The sequence below is a fragment of the Panthera leo genome, chromosome B2, assembly GCF_018350215.1.
Source record: "Panthera leo isolate Ple1 chromosome B2, P.leo_Ple1_pat1.1, whole genome shotgun sequence".
NCBI classification, from domain to species: Eukaryota; Metazoa; Chordata; class Mammalia; order Carnivora; family Felidae; genus Panthera; species Panthera leo.
In genome coordinates this window covers 122,112,467-122,139,708 of record NC_056683.1, presented here as the reverse complement: position 1 = coordinate 122,139,708, position 27,242 = coordinate 122,112,467, and the positions used below count along the sequence as shown (strand labels likewise).

General features: G+C 39.5%; 1 protein-coding gene across 4 annotated transcripts in view; it reads right to left on the bottom strand.

The window, feature by feature from the left end:
* The window catches only part of PDE7B (phosphodiesterase 7B), a 313,976-nt gene that overhangs the window by 128,366 nt on the left and 158,368 nt on the right, over positions 1 to 27,242 (bottom strand). Inside the window, exon 1 of one of the 4 annotated variants that reach the window (XM_042939905.1) lies at positions 10,497 to 11,036. The exons of the other annotated variants lie outside the window; for them this stretch is intronic. Within the exon in view, the coding sequence (XP_042795839.1) occupies positions 10,497 to 10,734 (238 nt within the window). The 5' untranslated portion in view covers positions 10,735 to 11,036. Of the gene's footprint in view, positions 1 to 10,496; positions 11,037 to 27,242 lie in introns of those variants that run through there. 4 annotated transcript variants of the gene reach the window in all.

The following is a 27,242-nucleotide window of genomic DNA, read 5'->3' as shown; positions in this document are numbered from 1 at the left end:
GTGCGTTTATCACCAAATCAAACAATAGGGCATTTAGGACTAAAGGGGGTAGAAATTGCTTTAGAGTTGATGAATCTGATGAGTTCACAGTTCTTGATTTTATATACCTATTTAACTGACAAGGAAATCTTTTCTTTTGTTCTACTGTAGAATGATACATTGAACCAAGACAAGCAACGTGGAACTCAACTAATATTCAAAGGAGAAACTAAGGGCAAAAAGATAGGTGTACATAAACCTTGAATGACTTATAGGCAGAAGAACAGGGAGGGAGGTAGCTGGTTCTTCATATCAGCTACCATGGAAAAGGTAATAATGACTCCTGTTACAGAGCTAGAAGAAAACAGTGCTGTTTTCCCTGTTACAGCGCTGGCAGCCTTATTCCTCGTCACCCTCACTTCTCCTGGCATCTCCCATCCCTCCCATCCTTCTCTCTAGGAGCCAGAGTGCAGAGAAAGAAGAATACCTCTTAGAAATTTCCAATGAGCACATTTAAGCAATGAAAATGTATCAGACCTGACCAGAATACAATGCACTGTATGTTTATGATTGCAATTCAAATTTGTATTAGACATAAAACTTCAGCTTTTGATGTGGAAACCAACTAGAAAGGTGTCACTTGTTCCCATCCTGTTTCATGTATTACAGTCATTCAGTTGAACTTTTCAGTGTCGAAGTCCTGAGATTGGTTGCTGAAATGCATGTGTATATTTTAACCGAAAGAGAAAGAGGTAATAGGGTAGAATAACTGGGTCCAGCATGTGCATAGGAATGTAACTAAAATAAATACTATTGAATATGCAATACTCAAGTACGGGCCCAGCACATGGTAGCTCAATCCGTGTGTAACGGAGATAGTGGGTTTTTTTGTTTTTGTTTGTTTAATGTTTTTTATTTATTTTTGAGAACGAGTCACACAGTACTAGTGGTGGAGGGGCAGAGAGAGGGGGAGATGCAAAATCTGAAGCATGGTCCAGGCTCTGAGCTGTCAGCACAGAGCCTGACATGGGGCTCGAACTCACAAACTGCTAGATCATGACCTGAGCTGAAGTCGGATGCTCAACCAGCTGAGCCACCCAGGTGCCGCTGGAGATAGTGTTTTTTGAAGAGGGAGTCAAGATTCATCATTGACCCTCAGAGTGAGAAGGGTTTTTGTGTTTGTTTGCTTTCCTTTGTTGTTGTTGTTTGGTTTGTTGGTTTTTGTGTGAGCTTGCAGCAGAACAATACACTTGAAAACTGGTCTTTGTGGAAAGATAAAGGGACTCTCTACATTCTCTCATTAGATCCCATTGTCATTGAAAGGCTGGCAGATATGGTTTCTTGCCACTTCCACACTAGAGGCTCTCTCTGGGGAAGGAGAATATGGCACAAAGTAAGGCCATCTACTCCTGACAGCCTGGAGAATTATGGGGAAGAGAGTCAAAGACAGAACCCAGTGGTCAGATGAACATGCCTTGGCTCCCCAGTCTCAGGCTGGCATTTTGCATTTTGTGCAGTAGGCACATTCAGATAGGTGTGCGTGGGCCCAAGGCACACGATCACCCAGAACCACCTTGGAGAAAAGCAAGGGGCAGGGGAAATATTTATCCAAAAGAAGTAATTTAGTCTGGAGAAGATTGACCTCCACCATGATAATGAGCAAATACAAATTTTTTTATCCCATTCAGGTGGGCTAAAGAGGAAGATTTGATTAGTTGAAGAGAAACAGGCTGTATTTTACTGCATATTTCAGTGTGGACATTTGAGATCTCTGCTACAGTTGTCTTCAACAGTGACTGTTTTCATTTCTATATGTTTTTGTTTACACTTCTACTTGGATCCAGTTTCTTTGTAGTGATCTCACTTCACTTCCTTCTTGTCGGTACTCCACGGTTGTCTCCTTACTTGTCTCTTTCTCTTCTCTTTCTAACTTTTTTTTTTCAACAAAAGCTATCAACTTTTTTCAATGAATTTTTGACACAGATCCTCTGAACAAATATCTCTTTCAGTTTCCAGAGGTTGTCATCAAGGTTATCTATATTTGTGTGAGATATTTGGGTGCCATCCAAAAGAGATGCAGAAATAAGTAAGAAAAGAGTCTTGTGCTTTGGTTTTAATTCTAGAAGGAAGGAAAATCTGAGGATGTTCTAATTATTGCACTAAATGTGTCTCAATGCCCTTGGTTGTTTAATTTTCCTTATGAATGCTTTAACTAAAGATTTACATTTACTTTAGCACATTTATTACATTTCTCATTACATTACATTTACTTACATTTATTTTTGTTTGATCTCTCTATTGACCTTGATTTTATTTTACAATTTTCTGGTTTTCCACCTTTCGATTTCTACTATCAAGTACATGCAACTGCTACTCAATCTCTTTTGAAAAATTTGTCCCTTTCTCTCTAGGGATTTTATTTTTCTGTAATCAGCCTGGCCCCTTGGACTCACTTTTAAGGCCACACACAACTAAACCTTGCTTTGTCTTGTCGACTCTGCCTTCCAATTGCACACAAGGCCTACTTTTAAGTTTTATCTTGTTACTAATGGTAAGGGCCATGACCTAAAGGCTCTTCTTTAGTCTTCCCTCAGCACGTGTGTGAGAGCTGAGGGAATAACAAAATGCTCAGGACAGGGGTGTGGTTTATAATCTATAACATATCATGCCAAGCAGATTTTTTAGGTGAGAAGAAGTATTCTGAAGAAAGACTCTGTCATAATGTTGTAGTTCAAGGAATTTAAGACAAACGGAAAGATACAAAGCTCACCTCTTGGGTGGTCTTTTAGCGTTTTAGAGATTGAAGTCAATTCTCAAGAGAAATTTATGGAAAGACAGGGAAAAAATAGAAAAAGAAACAATGATGTCTACACTGTATACAGATCTAGGCTAGGACACTGTATTAAATCACAAGTACTTTGTGTTCTGCCTCCTCTTTTTGATAGGGTGATATATACCTACCACATACTATGAGGTGTATTGATAATTGAAGAGTGAGAAAAATCAGGTAGTAGAAAAGACCACACTCTTCTTTACATTGTTTCTGTGAGTGAAAAAAATAACTTGGAGATTTTGGTCTTTTTACAATAAAGCTTCTAATGTTTTCCTTTTAGAAATTAGTAAGATGCCAAAGTCAATGCTCTGCTGTTCAGTTAACCAGACTTGTTTAAAAAAAAAAAAAAGAAAGAAGAAAGAAAGAAAGAAAGAAAGAAAGAAAGAAAGGAAGAAAGAAAGAAAAGGAAAAAAGAAACTGTTTCCAGGCAAAGAGCAGAGGACGTGGGAATAACATCCTCCATTCAGCTCCAACCCCTCAAAAGCTCATTTGTAGGACTGGGTAAACACACACCTTCCGCATTCTATTTTTGAAATTACGTTGAGGAATATACAGACTGTTATCTGTAAAAAAAGCAACTTTTCAAACTTTAGTTGATATAAAATGTTCCAAAATGCCTGAACAGAGTAATTATTTTTAAAGTATATAAAAGCATTCACAATTTATATGCATTTGCTCTAAAATTTTATAATTATCAGTGCATTTCAACTTCCCTATATGAATATAGAACTGTCTCATATTAGTTTTGTACATAGTTTATAGCTTTTTAATAGTTGGGGAATCCACTGTCATGTATTCTTTTCTTTTATTTTAAAAGCTATAATGATTAATCCTGATCCTCTACCAGAATATAAACTTAAAAATGATTCCATTAAAAGGAATAACTAAATTCATATTTGAGTAATCTTTGCCTAGAAAAAAATGTTCATTCATGCATTTAATGGCAAATTGTAAGCTATTTTGTTCCTTCTGATAATTTCCTTTTTTTTACTTATCAAAGTGTATTGAGTGGCTAATGTGTGAAAGATGTTAGGAAGAACACAAAGAAAATAGAATGTTCTTCAGATTGTCAAAAAGCTGAGAAGCCAGGAGGGAAGGAAGAAAATGTACATTAATTATGACAAAGTGATTTGTTTGTGAAAGAAATACAGAGAAAGTTCGGTGAGACTTCAAAAGAGAAAGACACACACTCCTTCGGTAACCTCAGGAAGGCTTTGTGCAGGGAATGGTATATGAGTGGGGTCTTAAGGAATGGCAAAAGTTGGGGGCATGGAGGGAAGTCAACAATGGACAGAAAGCCAGGATGTAGCTATGGCATGCTTGTCCTGTCTGGGTCGAATGCAAGTGCTTATGGGGCAATAATGACAAATAAGATGGGAAAAGTGAGCTAGTTCCAGACTGTGGAGAGCTTTAAATGCAGGATAAAAGTATTTGGATTTTCTCTGCAGACAATAGAGTATCACTGAAGGATTCTGAAGAAGGGCAAGACATATTCTGATTTTTCTTTTGATGTTACTGATCTAAATCACACAGTAGAAAGAAGAGGGGTAGAGAACGGCATGTTGGTGCCTCAGTCAGTTAAGCGTCCAACTTTGGCTCAGGTCATGATCTTGCAGTTCATGAGTTTGAGTCCCTCAATGGGCTGTCTGATCTGATCACAGTCTGATCTCAAAGCAAAGCCGTTCCCCACTCACGTTTTCTCTCTCCCCCTCTCTCAAAAATAAATAAAACATAAAAAAAAAAAAAAGAAGGGTAGAGAGAGTACTAGAGTTAGGAGCTACTGCAAGAGGATAAACAAAACATGAAGTTTGGCCAAGGGCCATGGAACTAAATAGAAAGCAGGTGATGAGCATGAGGTATTGTTGAGAAAATAGCAATAATATCAATAATTATAACAGTTAACATCTACTGAGAATGTAGTAGAGCTTAGGCTCTTTTCTAGGCTTTTTTTTTTTTTTGGTATTATCTCATTTAGTCTTCACCTTTTGTGAAGGTGCTATCAGTATTCCCTTTTTATAGAAGAGGCAACTGAGGCACAGAGAGGTGAAATAATTTGCCCAGGTTCACACAGTTTGAGTGAGAGAGGTAAGACTTAAAAATTTGAAAATCTCAGCACTGCACCAATAGTCTGGTACTACTAATTTGTATTATGGACTTAGAACCAACTGGAACTGGGCAGTTAGAACAGTTTTGAAAAAGGGTTTCTGCAGAGGTCATGTCATTTATAAAAATAAGGAAGTCATGTGAAGGACAAGATTTAGTGAAAGTAAGACGCTGTTTTCCAGTTTTTGCTCAATTTTGCATTCTGATTTAAGAACAGATTAGGGGTGCCTGGGTGGCTCAGTCGGCCAAGCATTCAACTCTTGATTTTGGCTCAGGTCATGTTCCCAGGGTCGTGGAATGGAGCCCTACACGGGGCTCTGCACTTAGCGTGGAGCCTACTTGAGATTCTCTTTCTCTCCCTCTACTCCTCTCCCTCCCACTCACACACTCTTTCTCTAAAATAAATAAATAAATAAAAACAGATTCAAGTGTCAACGATTATTACCCAGTTTAGCTACAGATTGAGTGCAAACTAATGCACAAGTCGTTGTTTTAGAAAAATGGTATGAATTAATGTCACGTTATCTACTATTAAGACTCATTGATACTTTGATCAAAGCAATTTGTCCTGCTTTGAATGAGATCATTAATACTGATGAGTGATTGAAAATGTGTTTGAATTTTAACAAATGATTTTGAATTTCACCACTTTTATTGCCAATACTTGGAGTTGACAGAAAGGTTTAAACCAATGAATGCTTGTTTTCACATAGATGCTGTAGATAGAACTCCCGTTCACCAATTTATAATTGTTCTTCTCTTGATAAGGATTTGATTCTTCCCTGAGCCCCTGGAGCTTAGCACAGTCCCTGGCATACATTAAACATTCAATAAATGCTCCTTGACTTATAATCATAATAATGTTCAATCTTCAATATATTTATATTATGCTTGATACTTGAGGTACTTTAAAATAGTACTTTGAATGTCAATTTGAATTGTAGAGTTCTGGAATCAAAGAATTCTTTTGGAGATTTTTTCCTCTAAGGTGGTTTAATTTTTAGAGGGAAGTATAAAGCAAATTTCTGATATTTTATTCTCCTGGAAAGGCTTGGAAAGTTACAATGGCATGGGGAAAATATATATACATATTTTTTTTTAGGGAGTTAGGTATTTTTATATTTTTCTGATACCAAAGGCTATTGAAATGAGAACAAGCTTAATAAATAAGTAAATAATGTAAAATTTAGACCAGAGACACCAAAAGAAAGGTAAGTTCTGTGGCTATAGAATTTGTAGTTATTTGGTTGAATTCCAAAATAAAATTATTTATTCAACTGAGAACAAGCTCTGTTAGGAGATGTCTAGCTTTAGGTTGCTGCCGAGAATCACAATTAGACTAATATTTAAACTTACTGCATTTGAGAAACTGCTTATTTATTTCCTGCCCTTCTTCTCCTTCCCCAGAACCCCCTCCTGGGCATGCTACCACCACCATGCTTTAAAGCTTACTTTTTTTTTTTTGATGATAGATGGGGAATCTTCCCCTGGGCCTTCCCAGCACTTGAAGCTTGGATCTAAAACTAAAGCCCTCAAAATAGTAGAAAAATGTAAAGGCACAATTGTCTGGCTTATTTTGCATGGTAATATAATTTTTCTGGTTTGACCAAGATTTGTATTATATCATGAGTTCCTATGTTTGTACCTCTACATATAATCAATAAAACAATGTCTTAGTTAACTTTAAATAACCTAGCGTGTGCCTGACTTGTGTCAGTTTTGTGGACTACAGCTGGGTGATGGAGATCCTGTTCTGGTTCTAACACAGGGTCAGTACGTGACCCCAGACAAGTTATTTAGTCTCTAATCCACTCTCCACCTCTTTGGATTAACTAGATAATTAGACCATCCTTTGTTTCATAAAGGGAAAACAATGTGAGTGTTAAGAAAATTAAACAGTTGGATATGATCCAATGAACTGAGTTGGTGCTCCAACTTTGGGCACGCTGATCACTTCCAGAGCTCTCTCCAGAGCAAACAGTGCCTCCACCAAAGCCCAGATGCACAACATGTGAAGATGACGAGCCCCACTTCTTCCTGTCATCCCCCATTCCCTCCTCCAGCCTATCGCTATGACAGTCACTGTTAGTCTCCAGCCAACGCCCATCTGAAGCTGGAAGGAAGATGTTCATACATGTAACCTCCTCTCTCGCACGTCCTTGCTCCCTTCAGGGGACACTGTTCCGGTCTGTCGTCCATCACTCACAATTTAGTGAAGCTCATCTTAAAGCCTCTCATGAATACATATTTATGCATTTATTTTCCCACAAATTCTTTTGCTGTCTGCCTTTATTACCTAAGCAAAATCTCAGAACACTTTTCCATTATACTTGTGAGAAACCAAGTCCCAGTCTTGTGTGAGATGTATGAACGAAAATAAGGATGCCCCTCCCTAAAGAAAAGAAGAGCTGGAGACTTTAAGGTTACATTCAACTTACTAAAAACAGTGATATCCACCTCTAAAGTCTTGAAGACTATTGGTTCTATTTGGAACTTCTGCAATTTCATGGTTTTTAAAACATGTAAACCTATGTATCAGTTACCACAAGCAGTGAAAATATACATAGAATGTTTTAGCTTTCAGTTTTCTTGTGTGTGGTTATAGCATGGCAAATATATTGTGTGATACAAATGTAACATCTATACAGGTACAGATAGCAGAGAGGAGGAAACAAACGACTGTGGGGGAAGATGCCCGGGCATGGGGGTGGAGAGCAGGAAAGCCCTTACAAAGAAAGGGATGCTTGAAGTGGACTTGGTGGTTTGAATTAAAATTTATTTATTTATTTATTTATTTATTTTTTATTTTACTAAAAATTTTTTTTAATCTTTTTTAAAACGTTTATTGTTGAGAGAGGGACAGAGCATGAGCGGGGGAGGGGCAGAGGGAGAAGGAGACACAGAATCCAAAGCAGTTCCAGGCTCTGAGCTGTCAGCACAGAGCCCAATGTGGGGCTCAACCCCACGAACTGTGAGATCATGACCTGAGCTGAAATCGGATGCTTAACCAACTGAGCCACCCTGGTGCCCTGTTTTATTTTTTTTTATTTTTATTTTTAAAAAATTTTATTTATTTATTTATTTATTTATTTTGAGAGCGAGCGAGAGAGAGAGAGAGAGAGAGAGAGAGAGAATCTCAAGCAGGTTCTGTGTCAGCTCGGAGCCTGATATGGGGTTGGATCCCACAAACTGTAAGATCACGTCAGATGCTTAACCGACTGAGCCACGCAGGCGCCCCTGAATTAAAGCATTTTTAGTTGGCTAAGTCAAAGAAAGACATTCCAAGCACTAGGCAAAGCTCAGAGATAGGGCACCACTTGACGCATTTTGAGGAACAGGAAGTTGTTAGCACTGTCAAAATATGAATTGTGTGAGAGTTCTGAGGCAAGGGTCAGATGAGAGAGAGAGAGCGAGGTTGAGAGAGAGAGAGATAGTGAGAGAGAGAGATCATTATACGTCTTGGTGTTTTTTTGACAAGCTTTCTACCATAAAACCAGTACACTAACTGAATACAGCCTAAACCCTGTCTTTCTAAAAATGGAAACGCGCCAGATTTTTGGAACTATTCTTCAAGCGTTCCTGAGACCCTCACTGTCACGCTGTTCTGGGTGGAATGGCACAGAACACCTGATTCAGGGAGGAGCTTCAGCATCAGGGACAGGACGGGAGGAAGTAGGAGACAATTTGGAAAGTGAAGCAACTTGTCTTTGGGGCCGCACCACATGGCTCAGGCTGCATACGTGGATGACAAGTTCTCATGCCCATGACAGGAAGGGAGAGCCCCTCATCTCCTTGAGAATGCCAGGGCAGGGAGGGAAGAAGAAGAGGCAGACCTCCTTGGAGAAGGTATCCTGCAAACAGGACAAAGGGGACAGCAGACCAGGGAACAGCCTGTCCGGGAGCCAAAGTGGCTGCTGAGAGATTCCACTGCGAGTGAGGCAGTGGTCCAGGGATAAATTAAGACTCCTCTAGTCAGCTTTGCAACGTCCTGAAAAATGTTCCTTTTAAGTGAGAGTCACAGAAGTTCTATTTTCTGTCTGTAGTACTGCTTTTCTCAAGAATTAACCCCCCACTCACCTATAGTAAAAATAACAACATAAACCTATCCCCAACACGTGCTAACGGCTGTTGTATTAGGTAACTTTATCAAAAGCGCAATTTGAAATATGAATTTTAATCACTTAATTTACTGAAACAAACCAAGAGTGGTAACAGTTGAAGTGTCACAGTGAAGGTGTCTGTCCAGGTGGGTTTTTCCATCTGTCTTGTACGACTCCCATGAAATACGGATGGCTTTGGCATTACCTCATTTCTTCTGACCAAGACCCGTTTCCCTGGGCATTCATCTCCAATTTGCCACATAAACCTCAGTCTCACTGGTTTTCTTCTCATCCCTAAGTACTCATGTTTACTAGAGACCAACACTATTTTTCCCCTTCCTTTCAAGTCTTTTTTTTTTTTTTTTTTTTTTGGTCCAGAACATTATTTTGTAATGATATTCTTTTTAGATCATTAGGCAACTTAAAAAAGTTTCTACATAAATTGTTAAAAATCAGATCAGCTGCATTTTGACTTCTTAGTCCCTTTCCGTGTAGGAAGAGAGGTAATTTTTGGTCTTTCCCGTCTAGGCTCCTACTTCTCACCACCAACGGTATGTCAGGATTCCGTTGCATAGGGCTAGCCAAGACTTCAAATGCATAAACACACGCTCGTATTTGTTCTTCTAAAGTGAACCACCACTTTCCAAATAGCTACCAACACATTCCCCAAAGGAAGAGAGCACCCTGCGACCAGTTACGTTTCTTAGTTTACGGTTTTATGAGAGCCTCTTGGGATCCTTCGCAGGGATCCTAGCTGTCCTGGTGGTTGTGGTGCCGGCTGTCAGAAAGGTTCTCCACAACTGTCCTAAACACAGCACATTCTTATAACATGACAAAGTACCTATGAGTCATCATTTCCACATTTGTGAGGGAGTTGATTTTTCCTGGTATCAATGGGGGAATCTGTATTATTGATTGTCACCTCCAAAGGGGATATCGAGGCAAGGAAGTTTGCCAACTTTCCCAGGACATGCAAAGCTTCCAGACCACTCAGTCTTGGGAACACGATACATGCCGTAGCTCCATAGTTAAAGATCGGGAAACGTATTTTACTTTATAAAAAGCGTTACAAAAAGCAGCCCAGGAAGAATATCGTCTGGGAGAGAATTCTGACTTGCCAATAAGGAATTGCAGGGGCAGGATCGCCAGTAACAGAACATCTAATTCCACCTCCACCTTCTTTTGGGGGGACTGAAGTTCAGGAAATTTCGCTTGTTTAAGCCGCGGGGCAAGCAAGTGTGAGCGGAGCCCAGAGCCCAGGTTACTGGATCCCCAGTCTGTTAATGCTCCTCCTACCACATCCTTCTTAATTTTAAAGATGCCTTCCTACGATGGAGCAGACATTCATTAATCCCAGCCCTCGAACCCCGTGCTGCAAGTGGTCTTCCTTCCTTCTCCCGTCTTTCTGGCTCGGGCTCTGCACGGCAGGGACCCAAAGCAATCGGACTTGGCCCTGTTACCTCTCGCACCTCACCATTTACCTGCGAAGCTGTGGAGAGCATCTTCGTTCTCCAGAACGCCTCTCTGCTTGGTCGCCTGCAGCTCACTTTTGGATTTCCAGACCAGCTTTACCATCCTGAGCATCTCGGGCAAGTCCCAGGGCAGCGGCCCCTGCTGGCACCCCGGCCGGCCGCCCGCGGAGGAGGGCAGCACGCCTTCCGGGGCCGTCCACCTCCTGCCCAGCTCTGCCGAGTGGAAGTAGCGCTCGAGGACAGGCATTCTGCCCCGTCCCCCCGCGGAGCAGCTGGGGCCGCTGCTGCCGGGGCCGCCGCGGCCGCCGCCGCCGCCAGACGGGAGAGTCTTCCCAGGCAGGGGAAGGCGAAGCCCCGGGAAATCTCCTCCAGCTCCGGAAAGGCAAGCCTCCTCCAGCCTGGCACAGCCTCCCTGTCGCTCAGGCGCTCGCAAACACTGACGACGCGGCGACTCACTTGCCCAGGTTTCTCGCCGGTGAGAAGTGCCACCGCGCTCGCTCCTTGGAGACGAGCGCACTTTCCCCCCACCCAGCTCTCCCGGGCACTGGCGGCACCGCGCTTAATTAATCCCAGGCCGCCGCTGGGACGGCTGCTGGGGGGAAAGCCATCGAGGCTCTAGCGTTTGCCTGTCCTCTTCCGATTCATTTGTTCCCCGTTCTCCTCTGGTGCTTGTCAAAGTTTGTCAAGTGGCTTGTCTCCAGGCCAAGAAGCGGGGCTCCCCCTTTGCCAGCTTCTCCGAGGGCTCCTCCAGAGGCCGGTCGGTTATCTGAAGGTGTCAGGTGAAGAGTGCGCCCCCCCCCCCCCTTCCTTGCAGGAAGCCTAGAAGCTTCCCTGGCTCTAGCCCCGCAAGTCCCAAGGAGCTCTCGGAAAACGGGAAGTTGAGCACTGGCAGAACCGATTTGCAGCTGCTGCTCTCTGGAAGGTCTGGCGGGGGGCCACCTTGTCTGTCCACCGCGTCTGCACTGGGATGGGGTTAGGCTGAAGGCTCTGGGATGGATCCTCACCCCACAGTTCACACACTCCCTTCCCCCACACCCCTCCCCCTCGCTGTCACTGGGTTCTCAGCAAACCTAACTGGGTTTTGGCCTATTGGTCAAATCCCTTCGTAACCTCAGCCGCCCTTCAGCTGGAAGGGAAATAACATTGAATCACATCCCAAAGCTAACTCTGAAAGAAGTGAATTAGGGAAGCACCAAGATCCTCACGCGATCGTGCAGTGGGGTTGCGTAGTCTGGATAGGTACCCTGGGCTTGTTAAAACCCCCTTGCAAAGAAAACTGTAATCATTTTAAAGGCTATTCATGGGGGGGGGGCGGTGGGGGGGGGGCGTACGAGGCACTGGAAAGAAAGGAGAGAGTGTTGAAGATCCACTTTCCAGAGACAGAGCGCTGTGGACTTGATATTTGGGTCGCTAACTGCTGTGCCCCCACCTGTGAGGGGTTCAGCTGAGGACAGTCCTGGGCCAGGCGCAAGCCGGGTCCCACGGCTCAGGTGGAGAAGCCAGCCCTGCAAGTCAGAACCACACAACAGAAGGGGGTGCCCCCTGTAGCTTATGTGAAAAGCCCCAGACATAAATGAAAGTGGGGTGGTATTGTGTTGGGCACTTTTGTCAGCAAATTGGGTTTGTAGGAACAATTTGAAGTTGAACATTCACGTGGCAGGCTCCTGTTTTCTTGGCGGCCATCACAACAAGCCCATCTTTTTCTCCTCTTCACATCTCTGCCATTGCAAAGGGCTTTATTTTGCTTGGCATTTTGTTTTGCTGATGTACAATCTGTTGCTCCTTTCTACATTCCTTGCGGGGCATGTTTATCACACAGTCATTTGATGTTTCTTCGGGGGAGAGAAGAGGAGACTTCGGGGAAAGGAAAAAGACTGTTGTAAGGTGTGTTTTATTTTCATTGCCCTCACGTCATTTTTTACAATGTGAAACCAGCAAAGGCTACTGTAATTTTGTTGTTGTTATTATTCCTCTAAATCTAGGGTTAATAAGTTTAGTTTTCCACACTGAGTTAAATGGCTTTTCTCTTTTTCTGGATGGAAAAATACACTGGTAAACCTACTTTCTTTCCTACTAGGTGAGGAAGCATCAACATCTTTGAGGGTATAAAATAACAATAAAAGACATTGAAGACACAGCTGCTTGTGAATTTCATTATTGAAATATTAATCAGACAGCTCTTCCTATAACAACTACATATTCACTTAGCCCAATTTGGGAAAAATCAGTGTTCCACTTATGAGAAAGATGAGCCTTTTTTTAAAAAATAAAGTTTATTTATTTATTTTGAGACAGAGAGAGAGAGAGAGAGAGAGAGAGCGAGAGCGAGCACATGAGTGGGGTAGGGACAGAAAGAGAGGGAGAGAGAATTCCAAGCAGGCTCCATGCTGACACAGTGCAGAGCCAGACTCAGGGCTCGAACTCACGAACTGTGAGATCATGACCTGAGCCGAAATCGAGAGTCAGATGCTCAAATGACTCAGCCACCCAGAAGCCCCTAACTTCCCTCTTTGTTAAGATGTAAAGGGACTTAAGAATCAGTGTGATGCTTCCATCATGTTTGACAGCCCTTCCAGCTCTTATGCTTGTATCACACCTAGGCATCAAAGCTCTCTAGATTTGCAATGATTTTATTTAAAAAGCACATGTAGGCTGTTGCACTCTATGAGCATATTTCCTGAATAACGTCTTAAACTCACTCCTCAGTCACAAACTTCCTTGACATAACAACTGAAGAGTTTCCTAAGTGTTTGACTATTTTTATTTTTGTTCAGTTATTTTGCAATAGTACTTAGCATCAGGATATCCTGACCCTTGGAACAAAGGGGTTAAGAACAAAGAAAACAAATATATGATATAATATGTCACATACACTAATGCATTAAGAATACAACTTTTCGTGGAACATTTCTTTCAGAATGACATTTTTAAAAATCCAAGCATATAAATTTCCACTGTGTTCTCTGTATTGTTTCCTTGTAACAAGTTGTTTCCTTGTAAAAAATATCTTAGAGAAGTTACAAAATGTTGGATCATTGGACATGAATACTTCCTAGTGGAGATGAGTTAGGGCCAAGCAAGTAGCATCTCAAATTTTCCTTCCCAAGAAGGAGTCTACTTTGTTTGAAGATTTGAAAATTGAAAAGTTTGCAGAATTAAAAAAAAAAAATTCTCCCCAATATGGGATTATCTTCATCCCAGGGTAGAAGTGCAAAAATACCACAAGAAAGGTCATTCTCATGGTATTTCTGTCTCACATAGAAACAGGAAGTACAGGAAATCTTGCGGGAAAGCTTGGCTCAGGAGATTTTTGGCTCAACTACAGGCTCAAGAGGTTGGGATAAACTGACAAGATGCTAGTACTCAGACTAAAATTATTATGCCACACATATTCTTTAACAGGTGGTTTTGTTACATTTCATAGGCTGTGATATTTTCTGTCCTTCAGATAGTTGCGTTGGAAGAGCATGCCTGTAAACCTATGATTTTAAGTTTCCTCCGTGGGCATCATTCACCTTGAGTTTGTACCTGCAGCCAGAAGTTTGGATCACTGGGGATGGGGTCAAGGGGCTGGTGATGAGGTTCTGTACCCAGAGGAGTCATGGAGAAAAGAGGTCTCATCTATGTGACTTGTGAGGATTCTTACAAATCTTAATATCTGCAGTTAATGTGCTACATATAGGACATTTTAAACTTTCAAAATAACCTCATTTTTAATTCAGGCATTGTGAGCCAACCTAACTTTCCATTAAAAGGAAAATAGGGTAGTTCTTTTCTTGTGCAAAAGAAATGTAATGAGAACTAACCAAGTCAAAAAATCCTCGTTCCAATGGATACCTAATTCTACCAAAAATACTTTGCTATGTGTTTGCAGCCATAAAGGAAAGAATTGGTAACCACAGTACTAACGGATATAGCCAAGAACAAAGATTCAAAGACCTAATGATTTAGAACCTGGATTATTTTGAAGAATTTCTATCGTTCTGGGGCCTATGTTAAACTCTTACAGACTTGTGGGTGTTCTAGTCATTAAGCAGGTAAGTATTATGTGTGATTTTAAAAAGAAAATATTAATAATATTAAATATTTCTAATTCTTTTCAGAAATGAATTTTTTAATGGAAACTTGGAAATATGTGTTTATTTCAATTTTTATAATTTGGAATCTATCTGTAGATTCTCACAAAACTTCATTTTAATTGAAATCTCATTCATGGATAGTTTGGTAATGCTTCATACGCTTATTAACCCCCATTCTGCTTCTATCTTTAAAGAAAAATTTCAAACTATTGAGGGAGTTTATTAATTTTGTCCTGGCCTTTCCTCTCCATCAGTTTAAATACAAATGTGTAAATACACACACACACCCACACACACACACGACCACCCTGGTTTCACAAATGCAATTCAAATGAAATTCAAAATGAGCAAGGAAGGAAAAACAGATCTTTCAACTTTGTTTAATGTTGTCTAAGTAGAAGAAGCTCAAACAATTTACAGTGTCCTTCGAAAGAAAGAGAAATGTAATAACTTTGACCTTAACTAATCTCGAGGAATGATGCCAACAAATAGGGGAAGGGACTTGGTCTGCAGATAAGGAGCACATCAGGGAGCACACATCTCTACTGTCCCATGGAAAGGGAGGACAGTGGACAGTGCAAAATGAGGAACGACGAGGTGGGAAAAGTAGATTCACGGTTTGATTTCACAACAAGTATTTAAACTACAGTCAAGTTTTCCCTTATTCACTCTGCAAATGTGTATTAACAGTGAAAGCTCAAGCAGAAGGGAGAACCTTTTGCCCAACCCTTTTCAGGGACCCTAACCTGCCTGGCTTCCCCACCTCAGGTTCTGGTTTTCATTTTGAGTTACCGCTTCTTCCATTTCTTTGCTTTGCACATTTAAAGAGAAAAACCAGGGTTTTAACTGGAACTAGCATGAGATATCTATCTTGGCTCTCAGACATCTTAACTAATGCTAAGTATACTGTCTCTGACAACCCACAACAAACGAGTCCAATAACACAGGGGTTGAGAACAAAATGGCAGGAACACTTGATTTTCGCCACTTTGCTCCTCCTCCCTGCTGTTGAAAAACCATACATTGACACTGTTGCATAGTAAAAACAAAAACAAAACAAAAACCTGAAACAAACAAACAACCCCCCCCACCCCGTTATTCTCTCCATTACCAAACATTTGATGCTTTACTGTGTGACAAGGCATCCTCTGGCTGAAACCTTTCTAGGATTTCAGAACTTATTTCCGATTGTAGAAGATTGTAAGTGGAGTAAACTTTTTATAATTTCATATTCAGGTGTGCCAGCTTCTGAAGAAATAGCTACAACAACGAAATCTCCAAAGCAGCTCTCTGAGACTACTTAGGGTTACAAAAAGTATGTTTCGATCTCAGCTCACCACTGAACTTTGCCTCAAACTTAGTGACATCTCCATAAATGGGTATGATGGCAATAACCACATTACCTGTCACATTGGGATCTTGTAAAAATAAAAGAAGAGTAACCTCTGAGTTAATTTAAAGCCATAATGAGCTATAAATGTTTTAAAAGATTATTTCTAAACTATAAGAAGTCATAATTGACAATTTACCTAAACTCAGATTTTGGCTATGTTTTCCTGGGGTCTATTAGAAAGCTGAAAAAGTCAATCCCCCAACCCTTGAAGTAGGTCCTACTTTGGAAATTTGTGTTCCCCAAGAGGATGCAGGAGCAGAGGAAATCAAAGGCAAGGGTATTAGAGTACTGGGAGAGGTGGTGACGGATTTAATGGTACAAAAGTGGGGTAAAGTAGGTAAAATGTTTTGACATTGACAGGTGAATGAGAGTAGATAAAGGAGAGAATATGAGTTAAAAAAAGTGTTTCAATAGGATAAATATTTATTATAACTGCCCTTTGGAGTTGTGAGAACAGCTCATGACTCATACCTAGGATGTCAGCTTGCATGATTTGCACCATCATTATTATTTAGTGCTCTGGTTAGTACTGTATAGATTCCTTTGATTGGGAATTCCAATTTTAGCCCGCGATGACTAATGGTATGTTTGATGTTCATGAGCTGTACGGCTCTGTGTCATATGCTGTGGTTGTGAACATGTGTGTTTAGGCCTTCCACCGGTCTCATTTCCCTAGACTAACTTATGTGGGCCTCAAATTTTTTGCTTGTGGGGATATGCCTCCAGCATTTTTATGATTTTGATTGCTCCTTGCTGGTCTTCATTTAATGTGTTTTTAAAAGAAGTATCGTGGGTAAAACTAAATATAATGTTTAAAAAGTAGCCTAAGCAAAATCTGAAATATGTTTCTACTTTTTTTTTTTTTTTTTTTTTTTGCTGGTGGGATGTTTGAATTTTGGAAACTCTCAAGAATTAGGCCAGGCTGAGTAGATCTCAAGGAGGCTGGAGGGGAGATTATCTAGACATCCACAAGGAAATGCTGAGGAATGCCTGGGCGAGGTTTCTTCCCCTCTTAATATAATAATGAAAAAAAAAAAAAAAAACCCTAGACCACTAATAAGATACAGAGAGATTATCAATATTACATAACATAAAAGGAAACAGCATAAAAGGAAAGTTATAAGATGGCAAAACACATAATCTTCTAACTGGACCTATTTGTTCCCTTGGCATTCATTTATGTTTATGTTTATGGAGTTCAAAGTCAATTTCAAAGAAGGAAATTTCAACTGCTACACGTGTAGGAGTATAATCCTACTGCCTCTTCAAAGTATTCTTTATTTTTTCATCTATCACTTATTACTTCCTGGTGATTATGAGTTACATAAAATATCTATACCTGAAGGTGTCTCTCAGATGCTATTCCAAAGCAATGCTTCTCAAATGTAAATGCACATATAAATCACCTGGAGACCCTATTACGTGCAGAGTCTGATCAGGCAGGTCTGGGTGGGGCCTTGAGATTTTGCAAGCTTCCTGGAGATGACAAGGCTGCTGGTGGTGGACCACACTCAGTAGCAAGGCTGGAGGGTTACCATGTAACAGATACTTTCTGCCTCTCCCATATTAGTTATTTATGAAGGAAAATGCAGCTAACATCCTAATCTTTACAGATACACATAGTAGGATTCTTGAAAACAATCAATTCATACCGGCACAGGTCAGATAGTCTCAACTGGAAATAAGCAACCAGAACCACGGTGTAAGAGCAGGGCTGTGTCCAGCAACATTCATGACATTGAACAACTACGTGGTTTTTAAATTTTGTTTCATTCATTCATTTCTTTTCCCCTGTGAATTAACTTTAAAAATATGGTTGAATGTCCAATATAAATTACTGTGATGAATAATATATGTGATGGAGTCTTAACTTCAAAACTAAGTGGCTATTTTTGAAAATCTTTTCTGACCAAACGTGAAAAAAAAATTTGCTTAGGCCAATTTTGCCATTCCCTCTTCTTTCCAGCATTTCGTTGTGGTCCTGTTGCTATGTTTAGAACAATCAGAATACAGGCAAGGCTCTGAGTCTTGAATCTCCATCATTAAGGATACTCTCACCAAGACCTGCTCCTTCATTTGATTTATCAGAGGTCTTTATAAAGTGGTCTTTGGATGAAGCTTGGTAATCTTTCCCACTGTGATATTCCAGGCATGAGTGAATGGTGGCCCGATGATTCCCGCTAAGCAAAAATGGGAAAAAAAATAAGTAGGCATTCATGGAGCTATAGCCAGGAGCCAATGGTGCTGCTGACTCAGAGAAACATACTGTAATGTCACAGCCACAGTGAAACACAAAACAAAACACAAGAGATAAATAAAATAAACTCTGCAACAGGCTGCACTCTTTATCAGGTATTGCCTAGAATTTATGCAGCCCTAGGGATAGTATGTGTGGGAAAGTGATGCCAGAAGCAAGAGGCATGTGAAATCAAATGGGAGACAAGGGTAATCAAGAGCACGAGGCTAGAACACTACCACAATTTACGCAATTAAAAATTTGTACAGTTAAAAAAATGTGTATATTTAACTAAATAAGAATGCTTATAATAAGTGGAAGCATCTGCTGGTAATTGGAAACACAGTTTGGTGTATTTTTTCCCATTGTCTTTCCTGGTTCTTTCTAAGGCTGTTTCCCTGTGATTACTAACACCTATATTTCCTGTTGTTCCCAGGGTAACTAAAAAACAGGGAAGAGAAAGCTGGAAGATATTAGATTAAAACTAAAATATATCATGGTTATTATTTTAGATAATTTTAGACCCTGTTTTCCTCTGTGATGGAAGGAGAGTCAAGGTAAGGTGAGACCACTTAACATATAGACATTGTACAACGCATTCCCTGTATAGAACAGTACAGGCATCCTGAGTGACTCCCCCAGTCCCCTTTTTGATACATAACGTTTCTAGAAGAAGAAGAACAGCACCATTATCAAGGAAAGAGCCTAGCACACTAGAATATTTGACAACATTGATGTATGTATAAGGTCTTCGTCGTGAAAAGATTTTTTACGAGTTTCTTTTGGTAACTTTCTTTTCCACCCCACATTCAAATGCTAATTAAATTTTGCTTCTTCTATTCCATAAATTATCCAAAATGATTGGCATAACCTTCTGTCTATGTCATATGGTCCTACCCTATTTTCTTATCTGAACCTCTGAGTCCTCTTACTCTCTTTTTTCCGTGACCACCATTCCTGAATCCGTTTGGCAGCCTGACAATGAGACATCCTGTATTTTTTTGTCCTTTGATCCATCTTTGCTTTTGATGTTAATGTTCTGTTGCCTATTTAAGTGTAAAGTAAAATACACCTGCCTTTGACTTGCATATGTTCACATACCTTACTACTCTTACGTCTGTGTATCTTGATTAGGGTATAAGCGGTCAATTTCAGAATCACCTTTTAAAAAATGCCTTTTTAATGCTGTTATTACTTTTCTGCTTTCAAACTTTAAGGAATCAATTGATTTGAGCTACTAGTAAAATGTGTTTTTTGGGGTGCCTGAGTGGCTTAGTCACTTGAGCCTCTGACTCTTGACTTAGGCTCAGGTCATGGTCCCAGGGTTGGGGGATTGAGCCCTGTGTCGGGTTCCACACTGAGTGTGGAGTCTGCTTGAGATTTTCTCCCTCTCTCTCTGTCTCTCTGTCTCTCTCTGTCTCCACCCACTGCCCTTTTCCCCTGCTTGCACATTCTGTCTCTCTCTAAAATAAAAAAGTAAAATGTTTTTCAAATCTCTCATTAATTGTTAAAAAAACCCTTCAGTAAAGTCTTATTTATCTTTAATAGTTGTGGCATTCTGAATAGGACATACTTTATGGTCACGTCATTTTCAAATATGTAATAAATAAAAAGTGATGAAAATACCAATTTTAACCTGACACAAAGAGAGTTATTACTTATACATGTAGTCCAAATCCCTCTGTTGAGCATTTAATGCCTTCAAAAAAGGTTCCCACTTAATTAGTTCTGTAAACTCACTGAACTTACACTTGACACACAAAATTTCTATGAAAATTACATTGTTGTCCATACATGCCAGATGTCCTGTCATATTTTGTATGGTAGGCAGAATATTGGCCTCCCAAAGATGTCTACATTCTAATCGCTAGAACCTATGAATATATTAGGTTACATGGCAAAAAGGAATGAAGGTAGCTGATGCAATTAAGGTTGCTAATGACCCAGCATTAAAATAGGTAAACACTTCTGGATTATCACATGGGTCCAATGAAATCACGAGTCCTCACTTGTGGACTAGGGAAGCAAGGAGGTTCAGGGTCAGAGTGGTGAGATGTGAGATTCACTGGCTTCGAAGGCAGAAAGGAGCCCTCCAGCCAAGTATGACGGCAACTTCTAAAAGATAGAAAAGGCAAAAACCAGCTTCCCTCTTAAAGCTTCCAGAAAGGATTGAAGACCTGTGTGTACCTTAATTTTGGCCCTGTGAGACCCATTTCAAACTTCTCATCTCCCAAACTATAGGATAATAAACATGTGTTGTTTTAAGCCACTAAGTTTGTGGTAATTTGTTACAAAAGCCTTATAAAACTAATATATTGTTGCTTACTTCGTTGGGAAAGATTTTTGCATTCATCAGATTCAGAAAAAGTCCCATTTTCTTTATGAAATATTTGTGTTCCACTCCAAATTCCCTCTTCTTTTTAAACAACCCATTTTATTGATCTGTAAGTTAATGTCATTTGTATCACTATTTGCATCTGATGCTCTGTCTTGTCTTCCAATTTAGACAGATGGGACCATTATTTCATACTTTGCAACATAAAATCTTAGTGATTTTTCCTTCATTTACCCATTAATTCATTCAACCTTCATGCACTGAGTAGTTCTCAATTTATTGAGTGCCCCATGTCAAGTGATGGATATAGAAAAACATGGACTCTATACTTAAATTACAAGTTTAATGGAGAAAGATAGACGTATAACTGTAAAGCACAGTGAATTATAGTGCTGTAATATAAATGTGGTCTCAACAGTTCTCAATTTGTATTTATTACTAATAATGATGGCAACCAACTATTTCCAGCACACCTTTTTCCATATCTTGACAATGAGGACAATGGCTAGAAATTTATTTAAGACCTAAAAAATTTATGAACTATATTATATAGAGTTTGTATTTAGCCAGGGAAACATGGATGGGGTTTTTTTTGTTGATTATTTTTTATTTGCTGATAGAATTATAATATAAAAAGTCTAGATGTAACAATTTAAAAATTTCAAGAATATTCTCATTACTTTTCTCATGTGAGTTGATATGTACGTAGCAAACTGGTAGCTTAGGAAAGGTTCTTACTCTAAGAGAGCAAAGAAATACAAATCATGCAATGTTAGAGTTTTAAGGGCCTTTAGAAACAAATTAAGCATTTCAATTAGATCATGGCTTAGTAAGCCTTGCCTGCTATAGTAAAAGACCATAGACTGGGTGGCTTAAACAATGCAGATTTATTTCTCATAGGTCCAGAGCCTGGAAGTCTAAAATCATGGTCAAGTTCTGGTGAGGGTCCTCATCCTGGGGATGCCATCTTGCTATACCTTCATATGGTAGAGAGAGGTTGACTCTCTTGAGTCTTTTCTAATAAGGGCACTAATCTCACTCATGAGAGTTCTACTCTCATGATGTATTTACCTCCCACAGGCCCCATCTCCTAATACCAGCATATTGGAATTAGGGTTTTAACACAAGAATTTTGGCAGGACACAAACATTCAATCCATAGCAGATCATTTTCTAATTTTACCAATAATGAATCATTATCAAACACCTTAAGCCCTGGATTCCCATAGACCTGAGCAAAGCATTTCCGTTGAGTGTTTATGTAGCTGGTCATGGCACTCAACGTTTAGTATGAAATGCCTTATTTTATCCTTATGAGAACCCAGATGAGGTAGGCACTATTATGACCACCCCCCCAACCAGGAAAGTAATTTTCTCAAGATTCAGATGCGATCAAGCTTTAGAAGGTGATTTGAACCACAGCAGGTTGATTCTAGAGCATTCCCTCTTAACACTCTCTGTGTGGCTAAGGTATTGTATAAAGCAGTAGGTACTCTGCTTGATTCATAGATTATAACTATATCTGGCTATATCATAATAAACAGTTAAATGAAGAAAGTCAGAAGAAAAGAAAGAATAATTTTGACATCTCGGCACCTATTTTTATAGCTGTTCTTCATGGCAGGATTACATCTCCTGTTCCTCAAGCCATATTTACTGCCATGAAGTTATGCCTGTCAATATCAGGTTGGGCATTAGATCTTGGCCACACCTTCACCCAGGAAGTGCTGAAGAAAGTCTTGCTTTCTCAGTATGACCAGCAAGAAAGAACATGGTGCACATGGACATTTTTAAAGCTTCGGACGAACGTCCCTCCAATAATTGGGTGGTTTCTTCAAATCAGACTCTACACTGCTAAAATAACTCTATTTCTTATGAAGGGTGACTTCATTTACCCATACCATAACTTGTGATTGCCATTGCTATGCACTGGAACTATTTGGGAATTGTGATAAAAGATCATCAGAGTAGTTTCTATATTATTTAAACATAATTTCAGCAGCAATTCTGTTGTCCTGGACCTAAACTCCCCAGTCTGAAGAACCAGAGAATGATGATGTGGAACTGGTGAATGATGTCCACTAGATTTACCCAAGACATTGGAGAGATACTGTCCTTTGGGAGCCATTTAGCAAGGCTGCTTACAGTTTCATCACAGATGCCCGATGCATCTGTGTTTTCTAGACAGCTTGGCCAGAAAAGAGGGGGGAAAGAGCCTTAAGTGTTTCCGAGTGTTAAAGAAGTAACTTGGGTCACCTTTTGCACAGATGACAATACATGTGGGAAATTCAGATCTGGCCCAGCTGATTTCTGTCCTGGGGTCCTAGATCAGAGATGAAGCTGAGGACAACCATGTTTCCAGTAGACCAGGCATCTTCTGTTTTCTGCCTCAGTTCCTTTCTTTGGCTTTACTTCCCCATAGTAACTTTGGTTATTTAGTCTTTTATATCCATAGTTCTTCCATCAGGGAAGTGTGAACCTATAAATTTCACATCATCTTTACATAGCACCTTCTTTTATAAAGGTACTGCAAAGTGACAGAAGGTCTTGGCTCTTGAGAAATATTCCTAAGGAAAGGAGAGTACGAACCCTGGGCAAATCATTCTGACCTTCAGGATGCTCAACTATTTTGGTATTCCCCTTTTCCTGTACTACTAATAATGAACAAATTCATTTGCTTATTTGAGAAACCTGTAAATACTCCAAATCTTTGACTGAATCCAATTAAATCAAATTATTCTATGACTCTCAACACATATTAGACACATTATAATTAATGCCTTGTTTTATTTAGCATTTGCCTCTATGTCCATTTTGCATGTAAATTTTGTATTTCATTTTTATGATATTAGATCATAGGAGCACAGGCATTTATTTCTCTGATAGCTTCCTGAGAGCACCTCGTAAAGTGATCTCGATTACAGTGAGTGCTGAAATAGCACTATTGTTTTTGTGGCAAAAACATGAAGAGAGTTCTGTGTGGGATGGCCACAGCATTTCTGAAAAACCTCAGAAGGGATACTGGTGTTGCAAAATCAAGTACTCTTTTTGACCTAAACCATATACTGGTTTTCTTGAAATTACTGAAGGGTTAGGACTTTTCCCCCATTAACAAGGTTGGTAAAGTCACATTTTCCCCCAAGAAAACTAACATGCAAATAAAAGAGATTGGTTATACAAAAGCACTTGAGATTTCACTTGGGAGATCCTCAGTTGTTGTATCTTTCTTGTCTCTAACCTATTGGTCAAATGTGCCACTTAGATCCATTTTCTTCAAGTTGCCATTTCTTGGGGGGTTTCCTTTAGAACCTTTAAAGATAGAGTTTTCAGAAGCAAATCAACCAAAACAGCCCCACTCACCAGTAGAACCAGGATGTTGGAAAACTTAGACTGAGGTTTTGGGCCAATTGAGAGGATTAAATGCAAATATTTATAGAAAGTGTATAGAACAAGGCCAGGCACAAAGCAGGTACTCCATAAGAGGCAGCTATTGTCATTTCCTTCAAATTATCTGCTCTCTTCTCTATGGAGCTGGCACCAGTAACCCCTTTAGCCCTGGGGCCATCAGTGCAACCAGAAAGTGATATATGAAGGCAAAAAGATAGAAGAGGTAAAAGTTAGGAAAAATAGAGTGTATATATTTAGTGTGGACTAGTCAAGGAGATAGGAGAAAAAGAAGACAAAGATGAAAAAAAAAAAAAAAACTAAAGAGAAAAGAAAAAAAAAGGCCAGGTTTACACTAATAATGATCTTAAAGGGTAATCTAAGACCCTAGAGGTTATCGGCACTGGGCCCTTTACTTTAATATTGGTCTGCCACCATTTTCCCCTCATGTTCTAACTTCTAACATGTGTTTCAGATCATCTAGACGATTCTTCAGATCTAATTCTCTAAAACAGGTTAAAATTAAAAATTTTTTAGCTTGATCTAAATAGCCATAAATATCGAATACTAAACTAGTTTCTCCCTAAATCTCTAGAAACCCTCCATAGCATAATTATTCCTAGAGGAGAATTTTTAAAATGCCATTCTTCCCTCATTTTCCATTAAAGGATATAGTTAATGAATTATCAAAGGTTTTCTTGGTAAGGCATTGTCCCCTGTAAATCAATCCCTTAGGACACTGTAAGAAGCTTGCTCCTGACTGGTAGATAAAACACTCTGGAAAATTCCTTTACCTCTTCAGGCCTTAGGAACATCATTTAGAGGATTAAAGTAGCAATTTTCTAAATAATATCTCCATGGCCTGAAAAAAATAAAGCAATCTCAAAGCCTTCTATTTTCTTTATTATTATTATTATATTATTATTTTTTCCAGGGGATGGTGCCTATAATGAAAGAACTCAAGAGATTTCTTACGGGAGTGTGACCCTTGGTGACAAATCTTTTCCAGGTAGTCTCAGAGGCACAGTACTTCATTCTTCTTGCACTTGTCAATAGCCAAGACTGGAATTTAACAGCACTGAACAACATTTATTAAGCACCTTCCATAGAATGTGGCCCTCATCTAGGAAGGAAGCAAAGCTTTGAACAAGTCAGACTTTACATCCCAGTAAGAAGAGTTAGAAAGTAAACACATAAACAAGCACACAAATACAATAACAAAATATTCAATGGTTATGTGCTATCATAAACAAAAAATAATTAATAATTTAAAAATTTGTTTTCAGGGTGCCTGGGTGGCTCAGTTGGTTGAGCCTGAGTCTTGATTTCTGCTCAACTCATGATCCCAGGGTCGTGAGACTGAGACCTAGTGGGGCTCTGCACTGAGTGCGAAGCCTGGATAAGATTCTCTCTCTCTCTCTCTCTCGTTCTTTCTCTCTCTCCCTGTCCACACCTCTCCCCTGCTCTCATTCTCTCTTTCTCTCTAAAATAAAATAAAATAAAATAAAATAAAATAAAATAAAATAAATAAAATAAATAAAATAAATTTGTTTTCTAGGAATTAATTTCTTTCCTCTTTTTATTTAAAGTAGGCTCCATGCCCCAGCATGGAGCCCAATGTGGGGCTTGAACTCATGACCCTGAGCTCAAGACTTGAGCTGAGATCGAGAGTCAGATGCTTAACCAACTGAGCCACCCAGGCACCCCGGGAATTAATTTCTTAATCGTATGAACCAATTAAATTCTTGCAAGGCATCCTGTGTACTAGAAAAATATTGGCTAGATAGTCCTGGAATGTCCTTCACCCTATTCATCTTATTTCATTGAACCCTTTATCCCCAGAGAAATTTTTATTTATCTCAGGAGTAAGCCATTAAGAATAATACTTTGTATTTCTGTAGTATTTACTTCTAGGAATGTATTTTAAAGAATTCACTTAGTAATATGCATATAGATTTCACGAAGTGGACATAAAACGAGACTACATTTTTGTAAAAATAAAGACTAAGATGGGTGGATGGCCATGAGACATTTTTGGGCCTATCAGGGGAAGGGGCATGCCCAGGCATACACCACTGAATATGAGCGATGCTTGGTCACAAAAATCAGTTAATAAGTAGACTAAGTCTAGATTTAGGTCATCAATGAAACAGGGTCACCCCAAATTTTTTATAATAAGAATATTTTTCTATATATATATTAAAGTATGGAAATAAATATCTCAAGAAACATCAGAACTTTTTTGGAATTCTTAAGATAACTTAAGATTTTGTATTTTGTTTTGAAGGCATTGTGTTCTTTTCATCGCCTAGAGTGTTCAAAGGTTTTCATTTCCAAATAGCATGATAGTCCAGATACCAAGCGATGGCCTTCTTTTTCTTGACTGGGTTGGGTTCAATATTATTTGTGATGCTGAGGAGTTGATTGCATTTAGTCAGGTTGGCCATAATGCTCATGTGTTAAGTCCATTGTATGATACCTCCATGTCTGTCCAAGACCACTTAGGAGAAGGACGCAGTCTTCAGGTGAAGAATGTAGTCCTCAAATGATTCCATATTGATTTCATCTGTATGGAGCTACCATGAAAGTGGATTACATAATAGGAATCTGAGACTAAATAGGGAATGTGCTGAAGTAATGCTCTAAACGAAGAAACAGGTGAAAGAAAAATCAGTCCATCTCTCAGGTGCTGTTTTGTCTGGTCCTCATTTATGGGCTTTCCAAGGATTCTGGGGGTGGGTTGGTGTCTCCCTGACTTATGTTGGATTCAGTAATCTGCAATCTGGGGCTGAATCTATTCCGTCCCACCAGGCATGCTGAGATTGGGATTCCTCTGGCCATCAAATGATTTGTCCCAAGATGCCTGAAGAGTTACAGATAAAAGTCAAAACACAATTGTGGCTTTTAAAATCCTAGGTCACTGGTTAATACTGTTGATAGTTTCCCTGGCTATTTGATCCACTGCCATCATAGTCCTTAACTACCCAGTGCTGTGAAATTAATGTTGTAAAGATGTTGAAATATAACAGGTTGCGTCAAAAATGCTTGATGTGAGAATGTTTAGGAATTCGTGTTTTTCCAGTAAATGTATTCATTTTTTTTCTGATCACACTTTATGTTAAACTATTAGTGGTAAGATTAAAAGCTGACAGCTCCTTCCTAAACCTTGTGAGAACCCATTTACTCTATCAGTTTGAACATTGCCTGATATAAGTCTTGCCATTAATACAACCTTGATAACCCAATTCAAAAATGTATATATGATGGAAAAAAGTCCAGTAAGGCAAAGATGAAAGTTTATGTTGTTAAATTCTCAGGGTTAATGATGA